Source organism: Sinocyclocheilus anshuiensis, unplaced genomic scaffold (assembly GCF_001515605.1).
Source record: "Sinocyclocheilus anshuiensis isolate Anshui unplaced genomic scaffold, SAMN03320099.WGS_v1.1 scaffold517, whole genome shotgun sequence".
NCBI classification, from domain to species: Eukaryota; Metazoa; Chordata; class Actinopteri; order Cypriniformes; family Cyprinidae; genus Sinocyclocheilus; species Sinocyclocheilus anshuiensis.
The window spans coordinates 2,234,043-2,254,245 of record NW_015536535.1 but is presented as its reverse complement, the minus strand read 5'-3'; the positions used below and the strand labels follow the sequence as shown (position 1 = coordinate 2,254,245).

At 36.1% G+C, this 20,203-nt stretch overlaps 1 protein-coding gene across 1 annotated transcript in view; it reads left to right on the top strand.

The window, feature by feature from the left end:
- LOC107695646 (slit homolog 2 protein-like) overlaps positions 1 to 20,203 on the top strand; it is an 83,899-nt gene that overhangs the window by 40,495 nt on the left and 23,201 nt on the right. Inside the window, 10 exon segments of the mRNA XM_016495658.1 lie at positions 9,497 to 9,568; positions 10,002 to 10,073; positions 11,155 to 11,226; positions 12,762 to 12,925; positions 13,301 to 13,433; positions 16,287 to 16,358; positions 16,451 to 16,522; positions 17,970 to 18,041; positions 19,352 to 19,495; positions 19,877 to 20,040. Of these exon segments, the coding sequence (XP_016351144.1) occupies positions 9,497 to 9,568; positions 10,002 to 10,073; positions 11,155 to 11,226; positions 12,762 to 12,925; positions 13,301 to 13,433; positions 16,287 to 16,358; positions 16,451 to 16,522; positions 17,970 to 18,041; positions 19,352 to 19,495; positions 19,877 to 20,040 (1,037 nt within the window).

The window sequence follows — 20,203 nt, the reverse complement described above, 5'->3', positions numbered from 1 at the left end:
TATGTACACACACTAGTACACACTGTATTGTAAAACAGATGTTTTGTAACTTCCAAGTCTCATGTATAATTTAAACAAACACAAACATCTTTTTGTTTTAACATTTGTTTCTGCAAAAATGAAAAAAGTGTGGCTATCTGAACAGGTTCATGTGGAGGAAAAAACAGTGTTTGTGTCTATGTGTGTGTTTGCTTATATGGATGCGTTATTAGCCACATGCAACTATGTGTGAATGTTTGTGTGTTTTGGTTGGAGTATATATTGAATTCCTGTCTTTGTGCTTTCTTGCTGTCATGGAAACATGTTTTCGGGGAGTACGGTGGTCCATAGGAATCAAATGAGGCGTGAATAATTGATCTCTTAATGACTTCATTCACATCAATAGCATTGACTCTAATAAACCTCCTGCCATGACTGAAGTGTGTGTGTGTGTGTGTGTGTGTGTGTGTGTTCCTCCATGTTGCACTGATGAAAGCAAACACACTTACGTGTGAGTTTTCATGGTTTTAACTTTAAATGTTGTGAATTCAGGGGATTTTCCATGGAAGCGAGTTAGTGTGTGTTTGTGTGAGTGTGTAATTATGCATATGTGTTTGCATTGGGACATTTACATTCCTCTTTTGAAATTGTATGAATTATGGAGTGGAACATTATCATTCAAAGACAATCAAACAGTTACACTTGCGTAGTTTATGGTAATTTAATCCCACAGTCTACAGGTTTCTCTGTTGGAGTTTGTTATTATAATTTAAAATGTCTGACCTGCATCTTTAGTGTGTGTGTCTGTACATGCTCAGATATGTTTTAACATAACAGTGCCAGCATTTACCATGTTTGTTTGGTAAATGTTCCATAGAAATGCCATGTTTTATTTTTTTTTAAGTATCATTGTATTATATAAAGTATGCTATTCTTTGGCATAAACATCATTGTAAATAAATATGGTAATCAATCAGTACAATGGTATATAGCAAATTAGCATATTATTAAATTGTTATTACATTTTAATACATTTACCAAAATTTGACTAGTTTGAATCTCATATTCAAATGTTTTAACAGCATGTACCTGCATGTATATATATATTTTTATATACAGTAGTCAGCATTTGAAGTGGATCAAAAAATGTAATCAAAGTTGTCCTAAGACAAAAACGCATTTTGGTTTTAGGTTTTAGGACAACTTTGGTTAAAGGTTTTGATTATGACTTCTGACTTTTTGACGGTTATAGTTATTTGTATATACAGAGAGAGAATAAATATCATATTTATTTATTACATTGTAATTACATTGTAATGCATTTCTTACATTGCACGAGTTAAAAGACAGTTTTTCCTGCAAGACTTTCTGACTTTGACACACAGTTTGCATCTCTACATTTTATTTGTATGTTTGTCTTGGCCTTAATACAGACATACGTAACCTCCTGCATGTGTGTGCGAGCATCTGAAATTGCAATAAGAAAATCCCATGACAAGAATTTCAACCACAAAGCAGGCAGGAAAAATGAGCATCACTGAGAGAAAGCGTATTTCAAAAATATAAAACACTGCGAAGTGTACTAAAGTCATTGAATACATTCAAATGAGGCAGTAAATCAGTGTCTTTACGATCCCCCGAAGTGTGTATATGCGGTTTAGACATAAGGAATACTGCGCGGGACTCTTCTGCTATGCTTTATGGCTTGGTCAGGCGTTAATAGAACCTTCCATTAGCCTTCAAACAAAATCTCCCTTCAACCATGATTATTTGTTCCTGATGAATTCGTATGAGAGTGGAACTATGGGAAAGGTCACACAGAGAGAGGGAGATGATAATGTTGACTGTGTTTCATATGAAATGTAATCAGATATGTAAAGCTGACATCTTAACAGCTGCTCTGGGCCGAGTTTTATTGATTGGTTCATGGTGGTTAAGCCGAGGGAAACTTCTAGTAAGGCTGACTCGCAACCTGTTATTACAAATGTGAGGCGCACACGTACTCGTACAAACGCACACACAAACTGTGGTGATCGTTAAGCAGTAAATTACAGAAGGAAATCCTCGACGGCTGTATGTAATTCCCACTGGCAGATTGAGTGTGACTAGAAAACCACACCGTCTCCCTCTTACTCTCTTTCTGTTCACTGAGATTTGTATCTGTATTTTGTAATTGTAGATTACAGAGAAGCTGAATTTGGACTCATCTGCTAACTCGTCGTGTGTGTTTGAGAAACTGAAGCTTAATTAAAGCTCCAAAATCAACAGCTCTGACAGACACATCCTTAAAGTGACCCACTGAAGAAATGTGGGCTTAACTCTGTGTGTGTGTGTGTCCTCATCTGTATTTGAACAGGAATATTTCAGTTTGACTCACACACACACACACACACACACATATACTGTCTGCTGGAATCTACGGCAAATAGCTACGAGACTCAAAACATCTTGAAAAGATTTAGAGAGAGAGAGGAGAGAGGGGAAATAGAGTTACTATCTCCTGTCTTTCATCTTCGAGTGTTTCTTTGTCTCAATTGTTTCGATCTGTGTGTCTTAAAGAGAGAGAAAGAGCAACAGATAGACCGACAGAGACAGAAAGAGAACGAGTCAGAGAGAATGGCACACAGGGAGACACAGACGGAGAGAAAACAAGTGGTTGTGGGAAAGTTGGTGGTTGTCTGTGTGCACCCACACTGGCACAATTAAATCCTGCTCTCTCACATAAACACACACACACTGAAGTCTCTCTGACTTTTTGACCCTGAACTCAGTGTAAGGCTGGATGGCACAATCTTTTCATGATTGTTCAACATGAATGTTTTTCTTTGCCTTAAAGAGTGTGTTATCAGATTAGTTTCTCCTCAATGACTTGCGAGTATGAGAGTGTTAAGGGCAAAAAAATTAATGTTTTTTTATTATGTTATTACATTGCTAGATATAAATTCTAATAATTTAATTTATAATTTAATTATATATACGTACAAGCCTTGATTATTTAAGTACATTTTTATTTGAATTTTTGCAATAGACTCTTTAATCTACTTTGCTTTAATAGCATCCAAGATTAAAATTTTAAATTTTAAATTTGCACCATATAACTCAGAAAAACAAAAAATAAATAAAGCAGCATCCAAGATAAAAAATTTAAATTTTAAATTTGCACCATATAACTCAGAAAAACAAAAAATAAATAAAGCAGCATCCAAGATAAAAAATGTAAATTTTAAATTTGCACCATATAACTCAGAAAAACACAAAATAAATAAAGCAGCATTTGTATTCCATCTGTTTAAGAACCCAAAATGATCAATTCTGGAAAAGGAAATGACATTGCCACTGGAAAAGTAGCTGCAGTGGCTCTATTAATAAATTAATATACTACTAATATAAAATAAACGTAATAAATTACTTTCAGTTTAGATTGTGAAGACAAAACACTGTGACAAACTTCACATTTGTGGTCAGCGGCAGAGGGAACAAAAGTGTGCAAGAAAAAGTTATTCAGAGTAATAGTAGCCATTCATTTTAATGATCACTTTGGCATTTCAGAAATACCAGAGCAACATGTTTTCTTCTGTGAGGGAATGATGTTTAAGTAAAGGGACTTCAAAAGTGACTTTTTTGATGCTCCTCTAGTTTTTTTTTTTTAGAAAATGTGTTGTAGTCTTCATACAGAATTAAAAAAATATATATTCTACAATATTATGTTCTTTGTTTAAATTTTTAAGGGTATGTGCTTTTTCATCTCATTGATATCCCACTGATATTGCCCAGCCCTAACTCATATCTCTTTTTTCCAGGAAACAATGAATCTAGCTACAATCACTGATTCCATGACTTGTCATTTTACCATCAAATTCATTATATAACCTGGGTTTGCTTTCCAAACGTTTAGTACAATCTTAATTTTTTTTGACTAGAACTTAAACAGTTTATATGACGGGTGAATTCCAAACTCACCAATATTTCAGTCTGCATTTGTGTGTGTCTGTGTGTATGAGAAGGAGGGCAGTCTGTGCCCCAAGAGCCAGGCTTACAAGATGAGTGCTGAATGCCTCCAGTTCATAAACACCTCACTAATGAGCCTCTCAGGGGAAAGCAAATGATCAGCGCTCATTTCTTCACAGATCCCGCTAACATCTGCTAATATGTGTGTGTGTGCGCAGGACATTTTCATGGATGACAGGTGGTCTCCCCAACACCACTGGATGTTAAAGAGAGAGAGAGAAAGTGTGAACCACATATTCACGCTCAGAGAGTACTAATCCATTTCCAGTGTTTTTATCAATGTGTCTCAGCTGTCAGTGGAGCCAGTCTACCATATATAATGTTGAAACAAACTCACAAATGACAAATTATATTAAAGTCACAATGAAACAGAAGTAGCGACAAATCTTTTAGTCCATACTGTGACATACCTCCAAGTGTTACAGATTATTGCAAAACTCATTAGTTGTTGAATAGAATTTGAGAAGAGGATGTTGCACTCAAAAATGAATGCAGTCAATTTTAGAGGGACAAAGTTTAGGTGGACTAAGTCTGGAGAAGAATGTCATTCTCATCAGCAGATCCATTCTGACATTTTCATGAAACATTATAAGGTCAAAAACTAACAAAAAACAAACAAACAATGAAACATGCATGTTCAAAATAAGATCTATATTGTACATTTGCAAAATCTTCATTCCAAATTAAAATTTGACATAATATTTACTCAAAATTCTGTTTGAAAATTGGAACTGGCACAAGAAAACTGCAAAAAGAGAAAGAGTATCATCCAATTTCAATAACTCAAAATTGCCAAAAATCAGGCGATTAATCAATGCTCTTTATGTATGTGTATACACTATAACTAAAGTTAACCTGATAAGGAATGAAAAAACAACCAGAATGTGAAGAAAGAAAAGTACAAGACTTGAAAAATGGTGTACAAATGCAGAATTAATCAACTTGCAGTCATACCGAGCAGACACGCATTGGCAGTGAGAGTCTATTTCACCCTGGCTCAAATTTAAAATCTTTACACACGCCGTCTGAGTGAAATAACCATTTCCGATGCTGTCCAAGCAAATCCAAACACTTCCAGCTCTGATGTTTGTGTGCTTATCGTGTCATTTGGTGAGATAGTGTTGTTTCTGGTTCGTCATACTGGCGGTAATGTAACGTTTGCTATCAAAGGCTCAAGGATGTGATAGCATCGCCGTCTGTCTGTTCTCCCTCTCACTTTCCTAATTCCAACCTATCAGTTTACTTTTCCCTCTCTTTCCTTCCTTCTTTTTTGAGCACTATGTGGTAATATAGACTCATTTTTGTAGAATTTCTAGGTTTATTCCACCACAGACTTATTAGGATAAAAACAAATTTTCATTTTAGAAAAGTGTTGTTTTGCTTAACCACAGTGCAATGGAAAAAAGGCAAGCATCCATGTAAAACAGCAACTTTAAGACCAAGCAGAGTGCTTTGCCAATCGGTTACAAAGTCTCGGGGCACAGGACAAAATGTTAATCGGTGGGCCCCCTTTTCCAATAAGAAGGCTATAGCATAGTGCACTTTAGTGGGCCCCCCTCGTCACAGGGCTCGGGACAACATTCTTGGTTTCCCATCCCCCGACGACGGCCCTAGTCGGGAGTGGACGGAACTTAATAGTGGATGGAGCAAATCAGTTACGAATACAGGGCAAAAGTCACACTGCATTATTAAAATTCATCTGCCAAATATATAATATGTTTTATAATGTTTCCCCCACCAGCTTTGATTTTGAATCAAAATATATAGTAAATCACTGACAGGATTTAATTGAATTACCCTTCTGTCATTTTTTATAATTTAATAGTATTTTAATTAATATTTAACAATTGTGTTGAATATTAATATATTTCTGAGTCATTGGCATCTGTATTACCTCTACAAGGTTAATAGACATAAGTAAACCTAAACAAAAAGGTTTAGTGTAATATGTTGTGTATGCCGTGCATGGTTGTCCATGCTGGTAAGATTGTACTGCCCCCTAGTGGATGAAGATTAAATCCATCAGTGCGGTTACATGCAGACAAGTGTGTGTGTGTTTGAGTGAATATTTTTGATATTATAAATACTTGTCTGTCTCCCTGGCATTTTCATTTAAATCCTGCTGCTCTGTGATTGGTGCTGTCATGTGCCACTCATGAAAATGACGTGAATGAATGAATCGATGAATAGAGCTCTCGACAGACAGACAATCTATCTCTGTCTCTGACCTTGCCGCATACACACACACACCCACACCCACACACACACACACACACACACACACACACAGACAGACAGTGCTGATCTCTTACGGTCAGTGTCTAGTTTTTGGAGACTGAGTGTCTGTCTCCCATTATGATTGACAGGTGAGGAATTTGACTGACAGATCTGGCTAGCTAAACCGGCTATTCATGATCTGTAAGGGTCCCATGCTGTGTGTGTATGTGTGTGCGGGTGTACGTCTATAAATGAGAGGGTTGTCTTTGAGAGTCTGCTTTGCGTGAGGGAAGACACTTCATTAAAGTCACCCCTACGGAGACGCACACACAGGAACCCGCACACATGCACACTCCAAAGGTGAAAAGGTCAACCTTTGGGAACTGCTGAATGGAGATTTGATCACGTGACTGGGACTTAAAATCTGATCATGTGAGCCCTGAAAAAGAACAAATCTGGCATTTTGGTCGTGGCTATTATGACATTCATTGAAAGAAGTTAGTTAATTGATGTTAATTATTACAGGTGGGCTCTTCATAGCTCTTCATTATATTCATTCACACTGTATGATAACAGAGAGAAAGAGACACATTGATTAGATTAGATTATTTTAACTTCTCTCAGTGTTTTATGGTTTTATATGAGTTTTTTTTTCTCCACAGCAGGAGAAAAGAAAGAGTGAAAGTGACAGCAAGTGAAGGACAGAGAGTGGGATGAAAGCAGGGATTAAGCTTCTGTTAGTTTTTGTTCATTTATTGAAAAGAGAAAGAGAGCGAGTGAAGCACTTCCTTTAAAGGTGCTCAGGGGTCATCATTCAACCCTCTTTTTCTCTCTTTTGTTCTCTTTTTCTTTTTCTGTTCTTGATGCTCTCCTGGGTGTTCCACTCTATGCTGCCACAGAAGTTGTGTGTGTGTGTGTGTGTGTGTGTGAGCCTCCCTAGTTGTCTAGCCCACCTCCCACCATGTCTTTGTGCGTGTGTGGGGTGCTTCATTCAATGTTAGTCACCCTGTAGCACTGGGAACAGGTTTTTTTAATTGTTTAATTTGATTTAAATAGTTTGTCTGTGCCTGAATTCGTCTCACTGTCATATGGGTGACAGCTGGAATGTTTGTGCTGTAATCCAGAAGTACGTTTGATCTCATAAATGTGCGCACAGATCAGTGTAGGTGTCCTGTACAGGCACAGATGAACCTGATTAAAGACGATTCCCATTCAGTTCACGCTCAGGTCATGTCAGGATGACATTTTTAAAGAGCGCTGAAGACTTACCCAGGCTGTTTAAATGTCTGCTCTGATGCCTAAAGAACCTGGGGCTTCAGTTAGAAATGTTTGTTTAGTCTCATCATAACTATGTTCATTAAAGTTTGGTGTGTGCATATTTGTTGTGTTCTTCTTTCAGTAATACTTTATTTTGATGGTCCCTTTTAAGCATTCTGTTGACAATAAGTAACTTTGCACCTACATGTCAACTAACTATTAGTAGTATTAGTAGACTGTCTGCTTAATATCTGCCAACTCTTTATTGTGATGATCTCCCAACAGACATTCTACTGACTATAAGTAACTTTGCAAGTACATGTCAACTTATTCTAACCCTAACCCTAACCCTACCAGTCTACTAGTACTCTACTGACCATCAAAATAAAGTGAAACCCTTCTTTCAGCTGTTTTATATTTTGTTATATTCAGCTGATAAACGTTGCTTTTGTAAATAAACTTCAATATTTAGCAAGGATTGTGATAGTGTGTGGGATTGCATCTTTTTAGCTGTTATATTTGAAAAAGGTGATATTTCATTCTGTTCTCATTTTGTTCTTGTTTTCCTTCCTGCTTTTTTTTTCTTCTGTTGTTTATTTTTTTTCCCGCTGACAGTATCTGCAGATGTCGATGAATGTTGAATACTATGTGTGATTGTGTTCTTTTTATGTCTTATTTGAACACAAGGCTATTAGTTATGTGTAGATTTCACACTGGTGAAGTGATTAATTATATCATCCCTTTATTTTTCTCTCGTACACTGTCTTCTCTGTCTTATTTTTTATATTGACCATTTATCTAAAGCTGCAGGAGGGCTTGATTTTTGTTTTTGTGTTTTGTGAATTTCAGGATTCATAAAGCATTTATTTTGTCATATGGTGAAATAATCAGTCTTTGCCTCTTCTGTCAGACAGACATTTTGTCATTATTTACTCACCCTCTGTTACTCTAAAGCTGCATGACTTTCGTTCATGTAGAACACAAAAAAAGACATTTTGAAAAAGTTCCGCATTACTATTTTCTATAAAGATTGGAGCTACGAGTTAAATAATAATAAAATAAAAATAATACAAAAGCACCATAAAAGTATTCTAAAAATGACCCACATCTTTTACAGGGGCCCTTATATTTATATTGTTATATTAACAATCTTCATTAAAATACTAAAAAACAATTAATATAAAATTGTATAACATTCAACTGCTGTGTTTTCCATTCATTAACTAGACTGTGGTGGCCCACCACAGTTTCATAATAAACTGAAAAACATATTTATACTCATCATTTTAACATTAAAGGTCTTTAACGTTGTGTTTCCTGCCATTGCTTTGGCAAATTGTTCGTCAAATGAACTAAGCATACCGAGGTCCACCCATCACAGTCTCACAAAATCCTGTGGGAAACACTGAACTGACATTATATTTTATATTTATTTACATATTTTTATTTATTATTTATTTGCATTACAACAGAATTACCAGAGATACATTTTAGATACAAAAGGGCCTTTGAATATTGACAAAGGGGGGTCTTACAGTCAAAACGGCTGAGAAACACTGAATGGATCCATTGAATTGATTTAATCAGTTTGATTTATCAACTTAAATTTCATATTGCTTCGGAAGACTTACTGCACACAAGTCATATGAACCACTTTTGTGATACTTTAATGTAATTTTTGATGATTGAAAGCTCCCCATTTATTGTTATGGCATGCAAACAGAGACCAGAACATTCTTCACATCTGCTTCACTCACACATTTCTCCTTCTGTGTTGCAAAGAAGACAGAAAGTCAAACAGTTATGAAATGACATGAGGATAAGTAAATGATGACAGAATTTTCATTTTTGGGTAAACTAAAATGTTTATTTAAAAGTCTGAAGGTTGAGGTCTCAGTGTGCCTTTGCTTTTATTGTACACAACAATAGCGAAGGAAAACAATTCAGTGTACACATGCTTTAAAGAGATCTACATATTAGTATCTGTCTTCATAACTGCTTATGATTGTTAATGTTCTTTCTCTTTATTTACCAGTGACCTGAGTGAAAATCAAATCCAAGGGATTCCCAGAAAAGCATTCAGAGGAGCTACTGAGATCAAAAACCTGTGAGTCTTCTGTATCTTTGTGTGAAATAGAGAGAGAGAGAGAGAGAGAGAGAGAGAGCTTTGAATTAATGATTGTGTGCTTTAATGAGATGCCCAGGCAAACTGACCATCACACACACACACACACACACATATATAGGAGGAGTGGGCAGTGCAGGTAGACAATAGTGGAGGAGAGCACAGCAGACAGAGTGAGAAGAAAGGCTGGAAAGTGAAGAACAGTGATGAGGGGAGAAAGACTGACAACAAAATGAGTGAGAGAAAAAAAACAGATTGAAGGACAGGAGAGCGAAGGATGTATGTGTTTTTTTTTAAGTAAGGATCAGTAGTGTTTATGAGAGTGTATTACTCTATTACCATATTCATTGAACACCAAGCAGAAGAACCGACATCATCATCTTCAAACGTTTTCTCTCTGTTTTTTCTTTCTCAGGCAGCTGGACTATAATCAGATTTCCTGCATTGAAGACGGAGCGTTCAGAGCTCTGCGGGACCTAGAAGTACTGTAAGTGCACTGCATGTGTGTGTGTGAACTTGTGTGATTGTATTCTGTTGAATTAAAGCCACTGCAGAGATCTTTTTAGATATCACGGTTTTACTAGACTTGGGTCAAAGCTGGGCCACACAGGTTTTGGGACTGTTCCAAAAACTTTGTTTGATTTTTAGATTGAAATTGAGATTAGAAAACTGTATATTCATGTTAAATTGGTATGGATTTCTCTGTAGGTGACATGCTGTGTTTGGCTGTCAGATCATGCCTGCCGAGTGTTGAATGATTGTATAAAATGCATATCTGCTTTTAAAAGTTGGATTAGTGGAATAATCCTGTTAGAGAGAATGGAATCAAGACAGATAAATGGGATTGTGTCAGATTATTTTACTAGGATTATTTTGATGCTTTGTGACAAATGGACAGAAAAGAATTTATGAGCTGTATTAAATATCAGATGTGCATCTATAAAGTGGTTCCTTGCACATAACCACATGCATGCATGAAGGCATATTGATATACTGGAAAAAAAACAGTTCTATAAGTTTATGTATGAAATATTGTAATAGGAAAACATTAAAAGGATAATTCACCCAAAATTCTGTTATCATTTACTCACTCCCAAACTATACCAAATATTTTTTTCATACAGAACACAAAAGGAGTTATTTAGCAGAATGTCTAAGATGATCTTTTTTATACAATGAAAGTATATGGTAGGGCTGTGCAAATAATCGAATGCGATTTTCATGCGTGTCTTATCAGTAAAGCCGGTTCTGTGATTAGTAGTAAATCTCCAGCACGTGCACGCCTGCTATTTTGAACACGATTTTGTGTAGCTTGTCAGTGAACTACGGCTCTGTGTAGTAAATGCTGCTCCATCTGAAAGCATGTGCTGGAGATTTACTACTAATCACAGAACCGGCTTTACTGATAAGATACGCATGAAAATTGCATTCGATTATTTGCACAGCCCTAGTATATGGGTACCAGGGGCAGCTGTGGTAACCATTCACTTTCCATTAGTGAAATATTCCTCCTTATTGTTCTAAAAAGGTCTATGAACTGATTATCTTTCTCTGTCTTTGTTTCACAGCACACTGAACAACAACAATATCTCTCGTTTGTCAGTGGCCAGTTTTAACCACATGCCCAAGCTTAGGACATTGTGAGTATCACACACACACACACACAAACACACACACACACGCACACACACACACACACACACATTGCATTAAACCAGTTCTTCAGACTGCTGTTGGCATGTTATCCAGCACTTATCATGCTGGCCCTTAATAAGTGTGATTAGGAGGTAATAGGGTGTAATAACCACATTAATATGTATGTTTCATTAGCATACATTTTGTAGATTGGAGTCCTTTGTGTGTGATCATGATTTAATCCCATTTACGTGATGAGCTAAAGTAGGTAATTGCTATATCGGTATTCTGGTCCTTGTTACCTAAACATCAGCAATAGATGATGGAAAGAAAGCCAGTGAATGCCAAGATGGGAAGGACCGTTAAGACCATGAAACCTATACTTATACTTATACTTACAATACAGTATTGTTGTAACTAAAACTAAAGGTATCAAAAAGCATTTTTGCTGACTGAAATAAAGCTAAAATAAAATAAAATATAAATATTAGATAAAAAGCATACAAAAGCACATAACAAAATTATGAAAATATTAAAGTAAAAGATTGTTCAAAATATTAATAGTTGTTATAATAGTATATGAATAATACTAAAACAAAATTGTTACGATAGTTACCCTTTTATTTCCATGGGGAAAAACAAATGCTCATAGGTAGGAGTTCAATAGGGGTATTTTTTTACAAAAAGTTAAACGTAAACGTTAAATGTAAAACAAAAAATAAACATCCCAAATTGTTTTTTATCCAGTTGAATAAACATGTTAAAAATCATGTAGCAATTCAGTGACAAGGTGTCTTATCTTTCTGATAAAAAAATACATTAGGAAAAAAATAAAGTAAAAAAAAAGGTATTTTAATATGTTCAATATATTGATCACATTCTGTTTCTGTTTCAGCAAGTTGATAAAATAACACGAGAGCATTGTAAAACTCGAAGTGGTTTGAATGTTCTTCTGCATTTCATTGGACTAAAATGATTTTCGTCGTTCTCATTCTTGACCCAACCTATACAAAAGCCTTTGCAAGGCCCATTGGGAAAGAAAGAATTGTGGAGAGAGATAAAAAAGAGCAGTCCATTTCAGTTCGTTCTAGCTCAACGTGAAGTTGGTCATAAGTCACTGTGATGATTTCTGCCATGACAAAATACCCCACAAAATAAACTCTGTCCTCTATCTCTCTGAACACATGCTCTACTGTCATGTCATGTTGGAAAAGATCATTGGCTTGTTACTTCAGATTTTCAAAGCCAGTTACAACTAAATTATGCTTTATATTTAGTTTTAACATTATTCTTGTTAAGGGAAGGACTCCTAAAGCTGCTGACCACACAGAAACACCAGAGTCAACAGAGAAATCATTGTGTGTGTGTGTTTGCTTGTTGTCTGCAAGTAAATGTCGGTAATTAATGAACAAGAAATTGTCAGATGTAAAGTTGATAATACTCTCTCACACACATGGACACAGGTTGTTGTCGATATACCAGCTTAGACTGCCACTGGACCTTCCAATGACTCTTTCTCTCTGACTCTCCATCTCTCTAGTCGTCTGCACTCAAATAGTCTGCTATGTGATTGCCATGTGGCCTGGCTCTCTGATTGGCTGAGACAGAGGCCCCGCCTTGGCCTCTACACACAGTGTATGGCTCCGCCCTCTCTGAGGGGCCACAACATTGCTGAGGTTCAGAAGAAAGAGTTTATGTGTACAGGTAAGTTTGTGTGTGTTTTATTTGTATGGTTTGTTTACAGGAGATAAGAGCCTGTGAGTATATAGAGAATACATACATGGATTTGCTGTTTTGTGTTGTCAAAGCTTTCATATTCTGTCAATTTTTCGGCTGTTCTCTTTCTTTTCTCATGCTTTCAAGACTTCAGTGAAGGCAAGTTATCTGTGCTGAAATAACATGGGCAAAAAGTTTTTTTTACTTCAAATTGCATTTAGTTGCAATATGCAGTCCACAACTTTTTTGCTTGAGAAAGTTTTGTTGTTGTTGTTTTAAATTTAATTCAGCCTTCAAACTCAACCTTCCTTTGTGTAGCATATCCCCCTGCATCCCTGTCATCTCTCTGTATGTCTGTTTTAGGGCCCCAGTCACACTCGTCCTGTAGTGTGCTGCAGTGTCCTGAGCTGTGCACCTGCAGTAATAACATAGTGGACTGCCGGGGGAAAGGACTGACTGAAATACCCACCAGCCTGCCAGAAACCATCACTGAAATGTGAGTGAGGAGCAGACACACAACACATCACACTCACCCAGACATTTATTTAGCTATCTAAATGGGAACATTACATTGACTTTTATTGTTTTTAATACAACTAGTTATAAACGTAAACAGTTTTTTTTTAGAAATCCAATTATTATTATTATTATTTTATTTTGGGATATTTTGTCTAATTTAGCTCTTTTCTGGGTACAAATTTGTCCCTAAAATATGGATAAGTAGGTAAACACACACACACACACACACATTCCCATATGCTTCTATTGCTCGTAGATTGTACTAAATATGATCACAATACACTAATTAAATTGTACCACTAAAATACTTATATATAATATAATATAATATAATATTTATCCTTGAGGTCATAAACGCATGGATTAACATTTCTGCATTTGACATGTGTGGAGTCACATCAGTGTGGAGAAGATGTTGCTTACGTCAAAACTGAAACCAAGCCGTTCACACAGAACGCATATTTATCACCCCCCAGCGACTTAAGACTGGTTTTGTGCTCCAGGGTCACATATATATTATATTATATTATTATAATTTTCTTTGTTTTATTAATATTAATAACTTTTAGATTATTTAATGAAAATATTTTAATCTGTTTCTGGATCATTTTCCATTTGAGAGTATCCATAAAGGAATAGTTAGGTTAGAAACACACACACACACTCATGTACATAGAGCTGTCACCAACAAGACTATGTTTATACAGTATGTCTTTTTCAGTCTTGTATTTGGTTGAGTGTAATGGTGGATTTGTTTGGCACCAGTCTGATGTCTGCCTCCTTTTTGACAGATGTAGCTTCCACATTCCACAAACACATATACACAGTCAGGGTTGTATCTGTATCAAGTATTTTAACTACGGAGGCCATGCTGAAGTCATGCACTTTAATGCAGTGTGGAAATGGATTTATTTTATCAATGGCATCTCTTCTGTGGGCCAGCGCTCTGCCAACGGGGCCTGGATTGAGACGCCACATCTTTTTTAAACTGCTGTGCCTCTCACTGCCAGGGTCATTGTCTATCTTTTTTCTTCCCTTCTTTCTCTGTCTGTCATCCCTTCATTTTTCTTCCTCTGAAAGCCGCATGCAGGGCTTTGGCAGATGAGTCAGATTATCTCATTTGGCTCCGGTTGAATGAAATGTGTGTGTATGTGTGTGTTCGTCCACCTATAAGGGAGCCCGATTTTCATGCTCTGACAACTTTGGAGAGCTTATCTGATTTATGACATATTTACTGTCAAAGAGAAGAACAGATATATAGAGAGAGACAGCAAGAAAATAAGCATTGCTATATGTTGAATGCTGGAATACTGAATGAATAATATATTTATGATTCTTATTACTTGACTTGGCAGGTAGGAAAATTACAGTTGATGTTGATTTATCTTTTATTCAACTAATACAACATCACCCTTTTATCACATTTTTGTTAAAATGTGAAAATTAAATTAGCTTACGTGTACAGTTTTTTTTTTTTTACAGTTAAAATAATTTCTTTTCAGGGTTTTATTTCGATTTGTGTGTGCATGTGCATTTGTTCAAATATACACTCAAAACATCAGTGTACTGCAACTGAAGAAATACAGTAGTTAGTCAATATATGGAAACCTGTTATTGAAATAACATTAAATAAAAAAATAGGTGATTGTGAGAAATTTTTTTAAAATAAGGAATAAAGTAACATTTGCAATTGTGAGATATAATCACATTGTGAGACAGAAAGTCATAATAACAAATAAAGTCGCATTTGTGAGATACAAAGTCAGAATTATAAGAAATAACATCACAACTGTGAACTATAATATGTCAGTAGTGACAATAATGAGAAAATATCATGATAATATCTTTATTATTATAATTTTTTTATTATTTGATTTTATTCCGAGTGAGTAACAGGCTTCATTATTTAATTATTACTGAAGCGAAAGTATCTGATAAGAGGGAGGTTACTAAGATAAAGTGAGACGGTCCCATTAGGTGACCCACGCCATGTATATTAAATCAAATTTCGAATATTCGTCGAATTTTAAAAAAAAATCCACATTTGAATCCAAAAACGTTGCATTCGAATTTAAGGTCTGCGTCAGCCGTCAGGCAGCCTATCAGTGGCGCACGAGATGCGATGACGATGTATGTGTCATTGATTGCATTTTAATGCTTTTGTTAGCCTATCCAGTTGAACCCACTAAATGCGGCGCTGCTACGTTGTTCATTCATATATTGCGGAAAACGAGAGCATCCGTGTGGAGAAGATGTTGCTTACGTCAAAACTGAAACCAAGCCGTTCACACAGAACGCATATTTATCACATTTTCTAGAGGGACATCTATCAGCATTGCACTCGTGTCTCGCAGAGAGCGGCATGTTTAGAAAGCCATGTAAAATGAATGCAAGTTCAGCTTTTAAAAAACATGTCTAAAGACGTTATGGCTTTGAGACTTTAGTCTTTGCAACTTTACAGATCTTCTTTATGCACCAAGAGCTTGTAACACTCCAAAGAGAAAGGAAAAATTGAAATCGCATGATATGACTCCTTTAAAGTCATCCCAGAGATATTGACATTAATCTTACATTTGTGCCTGTCACATTGATTTCCCCCCTCTTTTGTCTTGGTACCCCTCTTATTGTATTACATTTCTGTATTACAAAAACAGACTCTAAACCCAGAATTAATGTCCAAGGTGTAGCATTCCAAATCAGTCATCGCCCATCTCCTATCATACTTTTCCAATAACTCCATGCCCGTCATTTTCCAGTTAGCCTCACCTGGATTATTCCCTCTTCCACGTTCCCTCCATTTGTTGATCTGGTTTATTCTCTCTGTTCACAGCCGACTGGAGCAGAACTCCATCAAGATTATTCCACCAGGAGCCTTCTCACCTTACAAACGGCTGCGGAGAATGTGAGTGTGTGTCTATGTGAGCACACATACATACATAATCACACAAACACACTTATTCCTCATCTTTCTCTAATTGTCTTGTTTTTTTTTAGAGATTTGAGTAATAATCAAATAACTGAATTGGCTTCAGACTCCTTTCAAGGTCTCCGATCTTTGAATTCTCTGTAAGTATATATATATATGCATATTTGTGTGTGTGCGTGAGAAGAGAATGTAAGAGTTATATTAAGCTTTCCATCATTCTCTCAATTTTTGATGATCTGACTCATTCAAGCTTTTAGAGAACAGAGGAGATAAACCCCTGTAGAGTCTGAGTCAACATAACCACCATTCAAACATAGAGGACATTTTCATTTCAATAGATGAACAGTTTTAAAGACACCTCCAGTGATTGTTCTGTCTTTAAATAAGTTGTATAAATAAAGAAATTAATAGTCATGACCTCATGAGGAAATGTAAGTATTTTACAAGGTGGCAGTTTTGTATGAATTCATACGATGTGACTTGTTTAAGAAAAATGTAAGCATGGTAATTGCAAGACAAATGACAAATTTATACTGTATATGGCTAAACCCTTAGAATATGAAACACTAATATAAGCTCTTGCTCAAATACATTAAGCTATTTGTTTTGGCCTGGCATTTTCAGTGTGCAAATTTGTGTGTTTTAGGGGGATGGGATGTATATGTCTTTCTTGCTTGGTCTCTGTATTTTTTTTGGTTTACTTTACTGACTGGCTTCCAATGAGCCAGAACTTAGTGGGCGGAACAGTTCTCCCCCTCTCTCTCGTTCCCTTCGGACCAGCCTCTTAGGAACACCAGCCAGCCATTTAAAATCTCTCCTCCTGAAAAAATACAATTTCAAGCCAGAAGAGTGATCCAATGTGAAACATAAGTGAACACACACATGCAAGTCCTGACATGACATCACAGTAATGAAATACTTCAAATGCATGCACAGACCGGTTTTTTCTTTAGATGCTGATTTTGGGGGGAAATCTGCCTGTTAACAGAATTGTGTACTACAAACCGAGAAGTAGCTTAAAGAATAATCTAATTAGTCAAAATATTTAATGTATAAACATGCAAAAGTACAACGTGAAAGACAGACGTTCCAAATTTTGATGCTTTCTGTAAAGTTTCTGTGTGGGCTGCACATATGTAGGATATCAGCATATAGCCAAAGACACAATGCCATTATTCATTCTAAAATAAAAATGCCAAGAAATGTTTAGCCCTCCGTGGCTCTTTCAGATTAGTCCTGAATTTGCCAGTATTCATCACCCATTTTTACGACAACATCAGTTTGCGTAGGGTTACAGACCATTAAGATAAAGTAATGAATATGATATGTAATTGAGATGTTATATTCATCATAAGAAGATTATTGCGCATATGTTTTTGATGATTTTACCTCATGAATCTGGGTCTGTATGATTTAATTTGTTTTTAAATATGATTCGTCACTGGTTGCACTGGGATGATTTGTGGTGGTGCATCTTGTGCTCTGTTTGAGGAATCATTTCTGATGAATGGTTGTGTGTGTGGGTGGGTAATGAACATCTTTAATCTTTGCTTTTATTTAATGTTCCCTTGTGTTTCTGCCTTTCAGGGTTTTATATGGGAATAAAATCACTGAACTTCCCAAAGGCCTTTTTGATGGACTATTCTCATTGCAGCTACTGTGAGTAATGCACATTCTATGAATTTATGCTTGAAAATGCCATGAAGGAAGGGCATTTATTTCTCTCTGAGTGTGGGTGGGTCAGGTTTTGCCAAGTCTGAGGACCAGCCATTGGAAAATGGTTTAATAAACATACTAAATAATGACTCAATTAAAATCTAATAATGCCAAATGGTTTGTGTGAAGGGAAATTTCATTAGCTCAAGATACCAACATTTTAGTAGTTGACATCAATGCCAGTAATTCTCAATATCAGCTTAAATACCACAGCAAAAATGAATATGCTATTAAACACCATATTGTGAAACTTTACCAGTATTTCTCAGTAAGTCAGCATTGCTTCAATTTAACAGTCAGTAATAAAGAAGGAAAGAGAAGTCATTTTTATCTTTTTATTGTCAATATTGTCATTTAAATGACACACTTGACAGAGACAAGTACATTAGGCTGCATTTATAGTCTGATATTTTGAGACAAATCTTATATCTAACCAAAAGTGTTTACATAAATATCCTACCAAGACAAGAATTTTTATTTTAATATCCAGTTAGTACTGCAGTTATGGTACAGGTACTTTTGGCATCCCTAGCTCAGTGTAAAAACAATAGGTGCTCACATAATGATAGAAAAAGACAAATGTGTGTGTGTGTGTGTGTGTGTTTTTGCACCTTGCGGAGATAGGACCGTAAGCCTGACACATTTCCCTGATGACAGACAGCACAACTGGACATAAATGCACACATAACCACATTCTTCCGCTGTATGTGTGTGTGAATGTGAGGAGTATGTTTAGGAAATACTTGTTAATCCAAGTATTTATAGGGTTTTAACAAGACCATAAGCATTTGGAGCTACTACATAACATTACAACCTCACATGCGCTCAGACTGTGTTGAAAGTGAATATAAAAAGATTGTACTACCTCTCACTCTTGAATTATTCAGAAATAACTAACATGTGAAACACACATTTGTGTATGCTCACAAATATAAAAGTTTAGTGGCAATAACTCACATCGCACACACAGTTTTATTGCTTTGCAGGAGATGTGGAACATATAAATCCTGTTTATACGAAAGCTGCTTTGTAAAATAAAGCCTCTGTTTATTCACAACATTGTTCTGCTATAAGGCACTGTAAATGAGACAGCAGGGATTTTTTTTCTATGTCTCGCTCATACGTTTGTCTAGAAATGTTAATCTATTTGCATATGGCATTTATACTTTCTCAATTTACAACTCATGTATAGATTTTCCTGTTTGCCTGAGAGATTTGTGTAAAATGTCACATACGAATGTTTATCCCAACAGGTTGCTAAATGCGAACAAGATCAACTGTTTGCGCGTAGATTCTTTCCAAGACCTGCAGAATTTGAATCTTCTGTCACTTTATGACAACAAACTCCAAACCATCGCAAAGGGAACCTTCTCTTCTCTCCGAGCCATCCAAACACTGTGAGTTACACTAAGTAACATTTGTTACCCCATAAACCCCATAAAGACTTTAGTATAATGACATCTCAAAGGGTATCATCTCTTTATAATGTCATGTTTACTTATTTATTACTGCATTTAGACAGTATTAATATGTATGTAAGCATGAAAATGCATAGCTGCCTTTATATTTTTGAAAGGAGGTCCCTTGTATCATCATATTTGAGGGAATTTTAAAAAGTCTTGGTATAGAATATTAGGCCCATGTATGATCAATGGCATGCAGTCATATTTTAGGTTGGTCAGTAGGTTGAGAGTAAAACATATTTGGTTTTTCAAGAAATTGAACACTTTATTTATGACCGTCATTCATAATTTTGTTGAATATTTTATGTTTATCAGTCATTTGGCCCAGAACCCCTTTATGTGTGACTGCCATTTGAAGTGGTTAGCTGACTACCTGCAAGACAACCCGATTGAGACCAGCGGAGCTCGATGCACCAGTCCCCGCCGGCTTGCTAACAAACGCATCGGCCAGATCAAGAGCAAAAAGTTCCGCTGTTCAGGTACATACAGCCATGAAAATCGGTAGTTCAGTATATGTGTAATTTTGAGTAATTTGCCAGACTTGCTTACAGATGCTAAGTCTTCACCCTACCTCTTCCTGTCCCTGACAGGAAGTTGAACTTTAGCATCAGTGTATGTGTGTGTGTGTGTGTGTGAGTGTGT